The following is a 15964-nucleotide window of genomic DNA, read 5'->3' on the forward strand; positions in this document are numbered from 1 at the left end:
GCAGTAAAGACACAGAGCCGCCCAGCAGGGGGCGCCACAGTAGACACGAGGCTTTTATTGTTTGAATCAGTGGGATTACATGAGATTGGATCAGAACCAACACCCAGAGGACAGAAACAGGTCATGATTTAAAAAAGATTCTGATGATCAGGAAATATTCAGGCATTAAAATCAGAGAAACTTCATCACAGGAGGGTGATCTGCTCCTCTTCATCATCCTCTTCTGCTTTGTCTTCATCCTTCCGGTCTGGAGTCTGCACACAGATTGGATCAGAACCATGAGCATCACCTTCAGCCTCACGTCCACCAGCAACAGCCAATCAGAGCTCAAGTTTACTCAACACACCTTGGACCATTCCTCGACACAAAGGATTCGCGTTACTGCCATCTAGTGGTCAGATTTATGTCAGGTTATTATGACTCCTTACTGGATTAGAGCAGCCTTTCTCAAACTGTTGGTGGCCCGCGGGCGCCCCCTAGTGGTCCGCGAGGTGCTGCACGTAAACGACCGTTTATTTGGCGTGACGTCTGCTCAAAGTGCGACGGTACAGCTAGCTTACCAAAGGACTGTGTTAAAAATAATAATGGAAAACTGGTTTTAAACCGTGTCACTCAAAAGAAAAGCTGCAGGTACAGGTGGAAAGAAAACAACTCCAGGAATATTCTTTAATCAGAAGAAGATAAGTCACAGCTGCTGAGTGTTGATTCACTAGCGACTCGATTCCTTTGAACGGTAGGAATCGCTCCAGTTAGTCAGAACTGTTCTTTGTTTTTCTAACTTTACTTGGTAATGAATGATGCTCTGCTTTCAGGTCAACAGCAATTGTCATTTTTATTTAATTAAAAATTATTAAACTGAATTAAATAAATACAATTGATAGAAATGGGTTAAATGAATTTTATATTTAACGGTGCAGAAAAGGATTTTTTATTTCTGTTAAAGCAACTCAAATCTGTTTTTCTTTAATTGTGCTTCTGAATCACAAATAGCGCTAAATGTTATTAATGCACATAACACTTTTTTTTTATTTCTGTGTTTGACATCATTGGAAAGCTTAGACACTTTAAGAATCTGTAAATAACTCAAAGTACCCAAGTGTTCATGGCTTCGTCGTGGCCAGTCACATTTACCAAACAGCACCACTCTTCTCATTAAGATGAACAAAGAAAACAATAATATGTGAGTTAAAAGACTATTTTCATTTCAGGTTGCATCATATATTAAGTTGTGTTATTATCGAGGGGGAAATTTCAGGTTAGGTGGTCCATGACAGCTTGCTAAATGGGTTAACTGGTCCTCAGCCTGATAAACTTTGAGAAACACTGGATTAAAGGCGGAGGAGGCCCCGGGGAAGACCCAGGACACGCTGGAGGGACTATGTTTCGCAGCTGACCTGGGAACGTTGGGATTCCCCTGGAGGAACTGGAACAAGTGGCTGGGGAGAGGGAAGTCTGGGCCTCCATTCTTAATCTGCTACCCTTGCGACCGACCCCGGATAAGCGGAAGAAAATGGATGGATTATAGGCTAACTTCGTATCTGTTATCTGAATTTTCAGTATAATTGTAAATAAATTCAGGCAGTGAAGGGACATCAACAACAAATCAAAGCTACATTAGAGTCAAAGGTGAAAATCTGCAGTAATTTGTAAAGATTACTTTTCTTTTTCCGATTTATGTTGTAATTCTTTGACCTTTCCTGCCTAAGCAGCTAGCTGGGCTCTGGCTCAGGCTGGAGCTATCAAGCTAATATCAGAGCCAATCCCAGAGCTAATCCCAGAGCTAATCCCAAAGCCAATCCCAGAGCTAATCCCAGAGCCAATCCCAGAGCTAATCCCAGAGCTAATCCCAGAGCTGGTCCCAGAGCTAGTCCCAGAGCTAGTCCCTGAGCTAATCCCAGAGCTAATCCCAGAGCTAGTCCAGAGCCAATCCCAGAGCTAGTCCCGCTCAAAGCCGCTAACGATGTTCCGACCGCTGTCAGTTCTGGTTCTGTTAGACACAGGTAGCTATCTGATGGCTAACAGTTAGCTTACAGATGGCTAACAATTACATTACCGGTAGCTAACAGGTAGCTAATAGTTAGCTAACAGATGAGTATCAGATGAGTCTCAGGAGTATTCTGTGATGTATTTCAGGTGTGTATCAGAGTTGTGTATTCTCAGGTGATTTCTCAGGTGTGTATCAGAGGTGTGTATTCTCAGGTGAGTCTCAGGCAGTGCAGTGGCGGCGGCGCTCACCAGGAACAGCAGCGTGTGGTGGATGATGAACTCTCTGGTGAGTGCGATCATGTCCTGGCTCATGACTTGGAACATGGAGGGCGCCAGTACCACGGCCAGGTTGTGGGCCGACATCTTGTTGTCCTGAGAGAACACCTGGACCCTGGATAGAGTGGGAGGAGCTAGTGAGCAGGTGGGCATCAGGCAGGTAATCATGTCAGGGTTCGGCTCGGTTACATGTAAAGGTGTCCAAACATCATGTTCAGGGTGGCTCTGCTGTCAGGGGGTAGTTGCCGTAGCAACCGTCGGTACTCTTTGAATCTGCTGCGCTCCTTTGGAATCACTGGGAGATAGTAACTGGTTAGACTGGTGGCTGCAGGTGGAGACGCTTCACCTGTAGGGTGGGGGAGAGGGGGGGAGTACCTGCAGCCTTCTGCCACTGCTGCAGCTCCGCCTGCGGCACCAGGCTCTGCTGGTCCCGGATGATCTGCTTGAGTGAGGAGCCAACGTCCAGGATGCCCTGCTCGTGAGCCTCCAGGGGGGCGGAGTTTGGTGACGTCATCAGGGCCTTCACCAGCTCTTTGACCTTCAGCGCCAGGCCGCAGCGCCGGTACAGGCCCTCCACCTTCAGCCCTGCACACAAGTACACTCCGCCCACTCAGGTTTCCATGGAAACACTCTTAACACAGTTCAGCACAGTTTAGATCAACAGCAGTTCTGGTTCTGCTGGAGGCAACCAGGTCAGTCAGGAGGTTTTGGTACCAAACTGGTTCTGGTCCATCAATTGGACCGACCCGGTCTATCAGAATCAGACGTGGGCCACTGATCTGGACATGGACCCCATTGGTTCTGCTTCAGGTTCTACAGCTGGACCAGAATAATCCAGGTTCTGACCTGGCAGCTCTCTGGTCCACTTCCTGTTGGCAGCTTGTGGCAACAGGAAGTGGACTCCTGACCCAGACTCACCGTAGGTGGTGATGTGTGAGACGCAGCGCTGGATGGCCGGGGAAACAGAACCTTTCACGGCGCCGTCAGTCATCGACATCTGACTCAGCCTAGCTGGGTTCTGATTGGCTGCAGGTGGACCCTCAGAAGCTGGATGCTGATTGGCCAGAGCTCTCTTCAGGTGCTGGAACATGGTCTCAGTGCTGCGCTGCTCCTCAAAGCGTAACGACACGGTCCTGATGGGAGAACACCTGTCCAGGCTCAGCCAATCACAGCTGGGGCGGAGCTGCTCTCCGTATGAATACTTTTGGACTGGACTGAAGGTGTGTGAGAGACTCACCTTTCTGCTGTTACCAAGGTAATGGTGTCTTCATACAAAACCATATCTGAAAGAGGAAAGAGATCCAAACTGACTCAAGATATGAAGAAATGGAAAAAAATTTACATCAACTCAACCTGATGGGGGTACAGGTGTGTCTTCTCTAGAAAGAACAGGAAGTTGCAGTCAAAATTAAAAAATGACTATAAACATCCATTTCCTTAAGGTGTGATTATTTATGGGTGTAAATATTTTTAGGGGGTGAATATCTTGGCGTCAGCCAGTGCGGCTCTACCTGTGGGACTGAGCATGCTCAGTGGGAAGGTCAGGCTGCGCTGCCCGGCTCTCTCCACCGGGTGGAGGCTCACTCCTTCGTCCCACAGCACCAGCCAGGCGTCAGACTGAGTGGAAGCCCCGCCCACGTCCACCATGCGCACCTTGCTGACGGCTGAGGCCCCGCCCACCTCAGCGTAGGACACCCCCCCTGGTAGAATGACCTGAAGGCAGGGCAGAGGTCAGTTTGTCTGCCTCGGCGTCAACGGCGACGGCAGCAGGTTTCTACCTTAAGGATGTGCACCAGGTGATTCTGCAGCGAGTCGCTGTTGTCGGCGTCACAGATGATGTGATCGTTCAGCGTCACCATCTCAAACTGGAGCGCCGACCTGAAATAGCCACAGGTCACGGAATCAGAATTGGAAAACTGAACGAATCATTCCTGCTGGAAGAGCATCCTGAGGCTGCAGCATCTCTATCAAAATCTTCGTCTTCTGACTAGCATTAGCATGCTAACTCCTCAGGTCTTTTCATATTTAGACAGCCATTTTTCTTTTCGAGATGGCAGTCATTTGGAAGTCGCTTAGATCAATTTTGAAGCCTTTTAGACCAATTGAGGCAAACAACTGCCTCATCATTTGTTTTCCACTTTGCTCATCCGGTGGTTCATAATCTTCTGAAGCGAATCAGAAACTGAGGAGCTAGCTGTTAGCCAGCCTCACTCCAGGCACCAACCGTAAAAGCATGAAGATGAAACACAGACTGAGACAGTCGTCTTTATGGTTATCGTTAGCTTCTGCTAAGTGCTTAGCTACTTACAGTCAGCTTCTAATAATTATTTTGTTTAGAGGCTTAGTGTTATCTTTCACTAGTTTTCTATGTTTTTGGTAGTTTATGATTAGTGGAGCTAAGATTCTCGTTTCGCGAATTAGTGGTTGGTGAAGCTAACTTTGGTTAGCTGTGCTGTGCTACTGCTGATTTTAGTGCTAATACATTCTTCATTACAACCATGGCGGCCATCTTGAAAAATCCAAATATTTTCACGAAATATTTCTGTGTCCAGTTATGTCTGATTTGATACCAAAAGTATTAATCCGTGATAAATTATGGCACATTTTGTGCAAAAATTAAGTTTCATTGACAGCCATAACCACCATCTTGTTTTTAGTGGCCAGGCATTTGTTTAAAAAAAAAAATTAAAAAAAATCAATCCTCTGGAAACATCTGGACCACGTTCGGTTCTCATGCACGCAAGTGAGGATTCAAAAGAAATAATCTGCTGCATCATGATGGAGGTTTGTGTTCACACTTCAGCTGGAATAATTAATTTTTCTGGAATCACGACAGATTTCTGGGACTTGTTTATCATTTATTAATTTCTGTTACAAGTAAAATTAATTAATCTTTTAGTATTATTTTTACTGATGACTTCTGATTGGCTGGTTGAGTTTTATGTTTCTGATCTGGTTTCTAATCCTGTTCATAATCTGGATTTACCCGTCTTTGAGGAAAACGGACAAAACTTCTCTCAGGTCCAGGACGTCACAGGCTGCAGAATCATTTTCCAACGAGAAGAAGAAGCGATCTGCCTCCAGTTTCCCATGGAGTTCTTCCTCCTCCTCTTCTTCCTCACCTGCCCAGGTAACACAGAACACATTATTTAAAGGGACAGAGCGCCTCCTGGTGGACACACTGCACTGGGCCGACTACAGGCTCAGAGCGTTCTGGGAGGGGGAGGAGACAGCATTGAGGTCCAATCAGAACCACTGGCATGGACAACAGAACCAGCACCATCAGAACTGGGCCACCAGGTTCTGGTGCTGGTTCTGATAGCAGCTGGTCTTCAGCCTCCTACGGACCCACAGCTCCCTCTGCAGGCGGCATTGGGTACTGCAATGTTTCTGCTGTGATGGAAGAACCCAATCAGAACCTGGCCGGTTCTGAGCCTGGGGTGACACCAGAGAGCCTTTCTGGTTTGGGTCCAACTTCTGATGAGGTCTGACCACACCGGAACCAAACTCTCAGAACAGCCAGGACTTCCTACACCCCAGTCTGGTTCTGGCTCTGGTTCTGGTTCTGGTCCAGCAGTCTTCAGGTTCTTTGTGTTTCTGTTCAGAAGGAATCTAACCTCGGCAGTCATGGTGTCTTTGCTCCAAGGGTCAAAGGTAGAGCCTCACCTGAGGGGACGGAGGCCTGCTTCCTGTTGGCTGGTTGAGGCTGGTGAGGTCGGACTTCTGCAGGAGAACACAGGTGTGTTAGAGGCTTCAACTGTGACCTCAGGTGAGGTCAGGTGAGGTTTACCTGTGTACTCGTTGAGACGCAGCAACTCAATCTGCAGAGCCTGGCTGGCTTTCTCAGCCAGCAGGATGGGGGAGGGGCTCTGAGGGTCAGACGAAGACACCTGCACACAGGTAGAATGGTTCAGTTGATGGTTCGGGGGTGTAGAGGGTGCAGCGCTAAGCTAAGAGAGAGAGACCTTGGCTCCAGAGCAGATCAGAGACATTGTTTCCTCCACATTGTCACTGACAACCACCTGGCACAGCCTCTGAAACAACAACAACAACATCAACATCATCATCATCATCATCATCATCCGTTTTCCTTTGACCCGGTCGCCTCTGCTCTCACCTGGTTCATCATGGAGCGGCTGGAGGTCAGAGCGTGGACTCGCCTGTAGCGCCCCCTGCTGTATTTGTTCTGGATAAACGCCGCCCTCTCCTGCTCCGTCGCCTCCGGATGCAGCTGGTCTGCTGCCGGCACGGCTGGAGCCCACACCTGATTGGCCAGCCGGTTGCCGTAGGTGACAAAGAGCTGAAAGGATGGAGAAAGGTCAGGAAGAACTTCCTGTGTGGCAGGTTCAGCCGACTGAAACGCTCAGGTTTGTTCAGGTCATGGATCCAACATGGCCTTCACCAAACTTTCACAAATCAAAGTTTAACAAAACTCGAACTGTTTACTCCATGACTGAAGAGTCTGAACTTTTTAAACTAGAGCGATCCTCAACATGGGGAAAATATGGTGGAATCTCCCTTTAGCAGTTAAGAGGCTAACTTCAGCTTGTATAATTCAGGATGTTTATGTTTGGACTAACGCTGGATTACAGTCAAATATGTCAAAACACATGGTAGCACATACAGACGTAGCATGGCAACCATGTTTATTTATACAGATTTCTTTAAAGAAGAAAATACAAGGCGTGAGTGGCTATCCCAGGCATACTAGCTATTAGCTTATCCAAGGCTAATGCTAGCCCATCTGAAGCTAACATCAGCTTCTCCAACCCTAATGCTAGCCTACCTACAGTTAACACCAACTTTTCCAATGCTAATGCTAGCCTACCTACAGCTAACACCAGCTTCTCCAATGCTAATGCTAGCCTACCTACAGCTAACACCAACTTTTCCAATGCTAATGCTAGCCTACCTACAGCTAACACCAACTTTTCCAATGCTAATGCTAGCCTACCTACAGCTAACACCAGCTTCTCCAAAGCTAATGCTAGCCTACCTACAGCAAACACTAGGTTCTCCAATGATAATGCTAGCCTATCTAGAGCTAACTCCAGCTTCTCCAAACTTTGGAATGGTCATGGCCTCTTAAGACGATTTCCCTGAAGAACCAATGTTGATCCTTCAGGCTTCACCTGTATCAGTGGTTCAGTCTTAATTTTGGCAGTAATAGGACACCATATGTACGTAGTGTTCTGGAGACAGCCCTTCCTGGGTAAAGCACTCTGCTGTTTCCGTGTTGCTATCAAGAACCAAAACACTGCAGCCAGATTGCTGACATTTTGAGTCGTTCTGGTGATTCTAGTGAAGTTTAAACCTCTAAACCTCCAATTATTCAGCTTTAGCCAGACAGGAGCCCCTTACTTCAGACCCTCAGACCTATCAGTCCTCCTCACATTTCAGAATCACCCAAAGGAAACTTATGTTTTAGTTTTCAGCCTTGGCCGTTACACCCGGGGTGTTTAGAATGCTTAACACCTTCACTCTTCCTGCATGTTTGCTCAAAGCTGCATTTCCAGTTTGCTGCTGCTGCTGATAATTATGCTGTTACCTTTGTGCCCCAACCTGAGACTGATCTATGTCTCTGTCAGCAAGCAACAGTTAGTGATGTGTATGTCTGAATCTGTTCTGGCTCGCCTCCACAGTGATAAACTCTAACTATTGTCAGGGTATTCCCTCCTCAGATGAAATACAACTTATACCCAACCAGTCAATCAGCATCAAGTTAAGCATAAAACATTCTTACTTTGTGCCTTTTAGTTAATATCCCTGCATTTCTACAGCTACCATGTTGGGTATGAGAGAGATTTCATGGTTTTACAGGAGATTTTTAGAGATGTAGCCAGAGTTGCTCATCTCGCCTTGTGTAGCAAGACTTCCGGAAAGCCAGTTTTGTCTTCTGTTGAAGCTGCTGCCACTGAGTAAACGGTACCAACCCCCACGTGTTTAAAGCTTAGTTTTGTATGAATCTGAACAATGATCTACGTTTCCCAACATGTTGATCCTTCAGGCTTCACCTGTATCAGTGGTTCAGTCCAGGTCTTGTTGTCCATCCTCAGGCTGCGGACCCTGGACAGGCTGTTGCCCAAAACTCTGTGCTGAGCTGAGAGCAGACAGACATTGATGGACAATCAGAGCAGTCTGGTCTCTAGCAGTACCTTTGGTAGCCACATCCTCAGTGGCTCCGCCCACAAGTTGTTTGCTTCCTACCTGCACAGTTATGGCAGATGACCAACAGCAGGTTAACCGATGCCCACTCAGGATTGGCAGCTCCGCAGTCACCACACACTTTGTTGTAGGGGTTCTCCCACAGACGTAGTGCCACCTGGCTGCAGGATTCAGCACTCTGGATGGTGGAGGTCAGGCTATCCAGCCAGAGCGACAGGTCCTTTGACGAGTCAACGGACAGACTATAGCACAGAAACAAGGTTAGCAGTGGTGCCAAGCGTAGTGGACAGGAAGGCTTGACGGACAGGTGAGTACTTGAAGGTCTTGTATGGGGTGACGAGGGCAAACGAGTGCTTTCCTGTCGCTTTCACCGTGGCTACGTTCAGGGGCACGGAGAAGGAGGCGATGCCCAACTGGAAGCTGTCTTTGTTGGGGTAAATCCAAAGGTCGTGACCCCAGACGGCAGCATAGGCACGGCTCCGGGAGTCTTTCAAGGTGACCTGTCCATGTAGCTCAGAGGGGGTTGGGCTTTGCAGGCCACGAGTCGCCAACAGAGATGTGACCCACCCTTCCTGAACCTCTGGGGGAAAGAAAGGAGAAGAAAATAAGGATGAGATTCCGAGGTCCTACCAAAGGAACAAATCCAGAGGATTCATGCTCCCATCTTCTGATCTACTGCCAGAAACGTGTCTGATCCTGGGTGATGGATAAGGGGTCTGAACTGGAAGTGATTTGATCTGACATTCCTGTTCTCACTCTGTAGCTCCACCAAACTTCACATCAGGACCAGAACATCTGGAGGGATCTAAAGTGATATCAAATTCTACTGAAGTACTTAGGGACCACGACTAAAGCTATACAAGGCTAAAACAGTGGACAGAGTTAAGTCAGAAATGTCTTCAGCTCATATCTCAGGACAAGAGATGGGGCGAAAAGAGACGGGACAAACTGAGACCTATGAGGATGCAATTCAGGAGAGAGTTTTTAACAATGTTCTTCTTGGAATCCATGTCTGTGTTTGTCTCTCCCAAGACGTGTGGACAGCACCTTCATAGGTAATCAATCATATTAACATGAACCAGACATGAGTCTCTGAGGAACCAAGTCCCAGAAAGACAACAGGACTCTGTCCAGGCGTCACTGTCCTACCGTTACTGTGAGCCATGAAGTCGTAGTGTTTCTTCCTGAAGTAGACGGAGAAGCGTCTTTTGTCCTGAGGCTTCACGTTGGTGATACTGGAGACATGGAACAGCAACTCACTGAACCGGTCCTGATCCACAAAACAAGAACCCAGTCAGTCAGCTGGCCGACACACCGGAGAACACACACAGGTTAAAGCACACAGGAGTACACTTACTGTTCGTTTCTTACGCAGGGACATCAGCTGGCCATCCAATGTCACCCACAGAACGCTGTATCTGATGGACAGAAAAGATATCATCACCTGGTATCCATCCATCTATCCATCCCCCAAAGCCCCCCTGCAAAGCCTTGAGGTTCTGGTCCTGGTACCTGAAGCCCTTCCAGACGTCCAGCCAGCTGGCCCGGACCACAGCGCTCTGAGGAGCTGAGCCTCCGCCGCCGCCCTTCTTCCTGGAGACCCTGATGGTGGCTGCCCTGCGGAGCAAAGAGCTGTCAGCAGACTAGGGCATCTGTCAGGTTTTACTCTGTGATCCTTTAATATACCCTGAGTTAGATCCACTGCTCACTGGTGCTACCTGGTCAACATGACAGGTGTTCTGGTCACATGATTCTAGTGTGACCACGTTGGAATTCAGAGTCCATACGTTACCATTATTAAAACTGAGCTTTAATGTTATTGGTTTCTATGACAACATGTCTGTGTTTCTGGCATCAGCCAATAGGAGCGCCTGGAGGCATTAAAACCAATCATCAGCTCTAGTTAAATGTTGAACAGAAGAAGAACCCGGAAGGAGATCCCTCAGAGAACATCGGACCTGGACATACCTGGGAATCTTCTGCTTCACTGGTTTGGACTTCCTGCTTGGAGGGGGTGGAGCCGGTCGAGTCGGTTTCAAGCGATCTGATTGGTTGGGTGAAACTCTAGATGGTAACCAACGAAAGAATAGCGTCAGTGTTAGAAGAAGGAGAAATCATCATCATCATCACAGACTCACCTGGTGGTAACCGGGTCAGAACCAGGATCCTTATCCACTGATGCCTCAGAACCAGAGACGGCGGGGCTACTGCCTTTATCATCCTCCTCATTGGACGACTCTGATTCAGCTTCTTCCTGATTGGTCCAAGTACCCAACACTGTGACATATGGATCTTCTTCTTTGATGGACAGAGGGGATGGAGACTGAACTGGAACCAGAACCATTGACCAGAATCAGACAGAGAGAAGGAAGGAAGGTCAGCTGATCAGAAACAGATCAAAACTGCTTGGGTCAGTAAGACAGGAACCAGTGGAACCCTGGGCAGGAATGATTGGACAGTGAGACAAGAACTAGTAGAACCCGGAGAAAGGAAACCAGGGTTTATAAGAGCTTTGATCAGTGGACCACAGGTTCTAACTGTATTCAGATCAGTTTAAGCAGATTTAGAAGAATCTGGATTCAGACAGGTCCTGAAATTCCAGAACAGAGACAGGTTGATGGTACCAGTACCTTCCTGAGCAGTAACTCCAGCGACCTCCATAGATGGAAACTTGACTCCTGCGGTTGGGTCCAAAGATGCCTTGACCAGCTGCGACAGAGCCCCGACATCTGGACACGTTCAGAACAACATGGACAGGCAGGTTTTACCATGGGAAGATGTCTGTCTGTCCTGGGTCAGTCTAAAACCCAGAGGATCAGGCTTTAGGGTCAGAGGTTCTGGTCCTATTTCTGGGTCAGAAGAAGACCGTCTGAACCCATCTCTAGAACTTCAGTCCATGTCATTTAAAAACAGGCGAATGGACAGACTTTTCTCTGGTTACAGAAGCAGGAAGCAGGTCATCCCCCCTCCCTGAAACAACCTCCAGCTCCTCCTGGTGGGTTCCACCCGTTCTACCTTCAGCTGTAATCAGCCACCAGGACCACGAAGAAGCAGCAGCTCAACTCTGAGCTCCATGGATGCACAAAACTCTGCATTCATCAATCTATGTTCTAGATTGATGAATCCAATCTAGAACATCTACGGTCCGTCTAAGGCAGCGATCCCCAAAGTCGGTCCTCGAGGACTGGCATCCTGCATGTTTTAGTTCTCTCCCTGGTTTAACGCACCTGGATCAAATGATGGCTCGTTAGAGGCCTAAGAAGAGCATTGACTTGCTGTAAAGGTTGTCGGTACCACCAGGGAGAGAACTAAAACATGCAGGATGCCGGTCCTCGAGAACCGACTTTGGGGACCCCTGGTCTAAGGTTTGTCTATGTCAGATCCTCAATCTGATTGGATGGCTTACCTGTGTGACTCCCTCCGTTCATGTTCAGTGGTGGGTGTGGCTCAAGTGAAAGGGGCGGAGCTGATGGGTTAGGAATGTTGTTAACAAACTCCTCCAAGCTGGTGATGTTACTCAGTGAGCTGATGATGCTTTCTAGGCTCGGAGAGTCTGAGCTGTTGGCAGCAGGTGTGGAGGGGGCAGGCCTTAGCGTAGCCTCACCATTAGCAGCCACAGCGTTAGCAGCCTCAGCTAACCCAGGAATGGTTGTGGAGATACTGTCAGTTAGGCTGTCTATGGGGGGAGGCGCAGAGGGGGCGGAGGCGCTGAAGCTGGTAGCGACTCCAGCCAGAGACGGGATGTTGGCGGCGATGAGGTCTGTGATTCCGTCTAAAGTCGGGAAGTTGTCTCGCGTTGACTTTCGAGGTGAGGAGAGAGGGAGAGCATCTTCATCTGGGGGGAGGAGACAGTGATGTCATCAGTTACATCATTTCATAGGTTGATATTGACATTAATGCCCCCTGGTGGATTGCTCTGGAAATGTAGGACCCACCAGTGAGGACAGAGACTGAACGGATCAAAGTGATTCTGAACCAGAGAGAAACGGGATTAATGATTCAGGACCAGAACCAGTCCCAGAACCAGCAGAAAAATCTGGCAACGTTTGTCAGGATGATTCCTGATGGAGCTTCCAGAAAAAACGACTTCATGATGATGAACTAGGCCGGAGGTTCTGGAGAATGACAGCAGAACTTTCTGGGTCTGCAGGATGGAGGAGACCCTGCTCATGGAGGCCCGGTAAAGATTTGGACCAGAACTTTCTGGCTCCAGTAACTTCATGATGTCTGACTCAATGTCTGATCAGATTCCCTCTCAGAACGAGCCGAGAGCCAACAGTTCTGCAGCTCAGCCTGGTTCCAGGCTCGGTTCTGGTCCGTTCAGGCTGCAGAGGTTCTGGTCCAGCTCCAGACTGAGCTCAACAGAACAGCGTCTGAGGACAGACTGGTTCACAGAAGTATTGCTGGAGCCGGCCGGTCAGACTGGTTCTGCTGGTCTACGTCAGCAGCTGCTGGTGAACAATCAGTCAACCCGGGTCTTGTGACGGGCCTCAGCGGCCCGGGTCATGTGACCGATCTCTCCTCTGAATAACAAACTGAAAGGAGAAGAGAGAGCCACAGATTTTTATCTTCAAGAAAGAGAAACTAAGATGGTTTATCAGCTGAGAGAATCTTTTACCGGATCACAACCGGTAAGACAAGAAAACTAAACAGTGTTCATGATTCCTGACATGAAAACTAAGAGCCCAGAGTCAGAGCCCAGGTTCTGCTCTGCCATGGCTTCTGGTTCCGGTTCTGGTTCGGAACCCAGATCATTTCTGATAAACCTGCATATCAAACAGTTTTTCTCCTGGTTCAGTAGGAACGGTGGTCCTTCAGAACCGATCAGGTGGGTCCAAGTGGGTCCGGTTCTGGAAGATGATGACATCACAGCAGAGGACAGGAAAGGTTGCAGATAAAATTCCTGCTGCTGAACAGAATCTCCCAGAACCGGACCAGTCAGGTCCATCTGATGACTCGCAGGCAGACGGACCAATCAGAGCGCACCTGGAAACTCCTGTTTACATCCTGGCGGCAAGCTGTCTCACCATGATGCTCTGATGAGGTCATGATGATGTCACAGCTGGAGCCAACCTGCTGAGGTCAGTCTGTGACCTCATCTGTGACCAGGAGGTCAAAGGTCATTAGATGCCTGCTGGTTAGAGTAGTGAACCTGTTGGACCTTCAGTGAGGCCGGATCTGGACTGGAACCAGAACAAGAGTGTTTACCTGTGCTCTGGTGCCGTCCTCTTGGGAAGCTCAGCTGCAGCTCATGAGCCGAGTTTCTGAAACACAAAGTCTGAGTCAGCCCGAGTCGGTCTGGTGGATGAATCGGTACCAGGTGAGCTCACCTGTTTAGGACTGAGGGGACGCTCTTGGAGGAGTGGAGCCGAGGTTTTGGAACTGGAGGAGAAGGGGGCAGAGCCATCTGCAGAGCAAGAGCACAGAGACCCATCAGAGCTGACACTGACCTTCCTGAGGAAAACACACCTAGCAGGGAGAGGTCAAAGGTCGTTCCCAGCTCCTTTCTCAGGAGGAAGACACACCTGGAAGAGCCAGACATTTCCCTGAACCAATAAAGCGAAGACATGAGGAGAGCCAAGTCGGACCCTGAGTGTTCGGATCCATCCCGTCTCCACGGAGACTTTTCCTAACAACATGGAAGGTATGATATCACCAGGACCTGGACTCCTATATGACACACGGGCCTGGTACCGACCCAGAGACGATGGTCCACTAGAGCCAATCAGTTTCTTAACATTTATGGGAAAACTAAATCAGTTTCTCTAAACGAAAAATTAATCAGCAGATTTCAGTTTAACTCCTGTAACCGAATCTGGGTCTCCTTCTTTCAGAACCGCTTGCCAATAGAACCCAGAACCTCCCTTCTCCATGTTCTCCTAACCCTCAGTTTGGGTTCACCTGAACAGGTAAAGTCTTCCTGAGAAACAGAAGCAGATCTTACCTTGCTGTCGTCTCCTCAGAGGCTCCCAGACACCTGCAGTTCACCTGTTCACTGGTTCACCTGTCTGTCCCGGGACCTGCACTGCTACCTGTGGCTCACCTGTGGACCGGGTGTGTCTGCTCTATTCTTTTCTGCTCTAATAAACTGCTGCGGCTGGTTTTCTGTCTCTGTGAGGACACCCTTTGCAGAACTCTCAGGGTTCTGGTCTGGTCCGGTCTAACATGCTGGACTTCTGAAGGAGTCCAGAGATGTTTCCAGAACCAAAACCAGACAAAATGGGATCCAGAGATCCACAGAGCCCAGGTTCTAATCCGAACTGGGAAGTCAGAACCTGCTAGCTCAGAACCTTCAGAACCAGAGCTATCAGAACTTTACAGAGGACGTTTCACCAGAGCAGGACCGCCAGTTCCTCTGAGACGGTTTTATAGAGCGGCTTCACTTGTTCTACCTGCTGCAGGAATGTGGGCGGAGCTTCCTCTGGCTGTGCCGAGTCATGTTGCTGTGTGTGCGTGTGCTTGTGTGCGGGCATGTACGTGTGTGGGTGTGTGTGTGTGTGTGTGTGTGTGTGAGCGTGTGTGTGTGTATTTACCGTGTCAAACCTGCATCAGAATCAGAACTCCAGATTCTGGTGTCGGTCCAGGAGTTTCAGAACCTTCAGTCTGTACGCGGTTCTGACCCGCTGATCTGATCTGCAGAACTCCCTGAGAGCTGATGATGATGACGATGGTGATGAAGAGTGACTTGTCAGACAGCAGATCTGAGTCCCACTGAAACCCGATCCAGCCGGTCTGAAAGGTTCTGCTGTAATGGTCCAGTTCTGGGAGCTTCAGTTGGCGTCAGAGTGAGACATCCGACCCAGAGAGGATCTCTGGTTCTGAGAACTGGGACAAGATTTAATCTGTTGACTTTCTTTAAGACCACGCCCCCATCAGACCACGCCCCATTATGCCACGCCCCTTATTTACCTGGGTCTCAGTGAAGCGGCACCACCTATAGGCCCAGCTTTGGGTCATTATGGTTCTGAATCTGGCCTAAAAGCAGAACCATCTCTCTGGCACCAGAACAGGGTCTGTGTTCTTGCTGTTGAGCCAATCGGATCTGGGTCAACTGGTTCTGATCACAAAGAAATCAGATAGAGGTCAGATCTAACCCTATAGAGAGCCTGGTTCTGTCAGATCTAACCAGATAGAGAGCCTGGTTCTGTTCAGATGAACCTGGTTCATCAGAACCTGTGATCAGAACCTTCCAGTAGCTCTCCACCAGCAGACGGTGAGTGTGAAGCTTTGCAGTCCTCTGGGCTGGATGCAGCGACTGCAGGCTTTAGTATACACACCGCCTGCTATAACTATTCATTTTATGATATTTTAATATTGAAAAAGATTTATTTGAAAAAGTTTTACTTTATTAGTATTTTATATTTCAGTCTTTAAAATGCCAGAATTAATTTAAATTCTAAATCGGATTTTCTGATCAGTTATTTCAGAAACATTTCCACCAAACTCTTCCTCAGCCACAGTGACAACATTCTGAGGCGTTTCTGCCCCCTGCTGGCTCCTTAATGCCAGCACAGTCTGCTTCACTCCTGCATTCAGC

At 48.5% G+C, this 15964-nt stretch overlaps 1 protein-coding gene across 2 annotated transcripts; it reads right to left on the reverse strand.

Annotated features, from left to right (window-relative positions):
• Positions 1 to 35: 35 nt before the first annotated feature.
• LOC102220797 (arf-GAP with Rho-GAP domain, ANK repeat and PH domain-containing protein 1-like) lies at positions 36 to 15307 on the reverse strand. 2 transcript variants are annotated; one of them, XM_005803535.3, is made up of 26 exons: positions 14372 to 14791; positions 13758 to 13834; positions 13636 to 13691; positions 11834 to 12262; positions 11058 to 11156; positions 10566 to 10755; positions 10396 to 10491; positions 9940 to 10044; positions 9785 to 9845; positions 9577 to 9697; positions 8743 to 9007; positions 8470 to 8669; positions 8277 to 8362; positions 6380 to 6562; positions 6228 to 6296; positions 6053 to 6152; positions 5929 to 5985; positions 5249 to 5384; positions 4041 to 4140; positions 3774 to 3975; positions 3500 to 3545; positions 3181 to 3395; positions 2638 to 2847; positions 2452 to 2557; positions 2236 to 2377; positions 36 to 254 (listed from the first exon to the last, which is right to left on the reverse strand). In XM_005803535.3, exons 2-26 carry the CDS (start codon positions 13832 to 13834, stop codon positions 186 to 188), a joined length of 3420 nt encoding a protein of 1139 aa, XP_005803592.2. In that variant the 5' UTR covers positions 14372 to 14791; the 3' UTR covers positions 36 to 185. The 2 variants fall into 2 exon arrangements, with proteins under 2 accessions (XP_005803592.2, XP_023198237.1); XM_023342469.1 differs by lacking the exon at positions 14372 to 14791 and adding an exon at positions 14961 to 15307 and having other exon boundaries at positions 166 to 254.
• Positions 15308 to 15964: the final 657 nt, after the last annotated feature.

This window comes from Xiphophorus maculatus, chromosome 11 (genome assembly GCF_002775205.1).
Source record: "Xiphophorus maculatus strain JP 163 A chromosome 11, X_maculatus-5.0-male, whole genome shotgun sequence".
Lineage (NCBI taxonomy): Eukaryota > Metazoa > Chordata > Actinopteri > Cyprinodontiformes > Poeciliidae > Xiphophorus > Xiphophorus maculatus.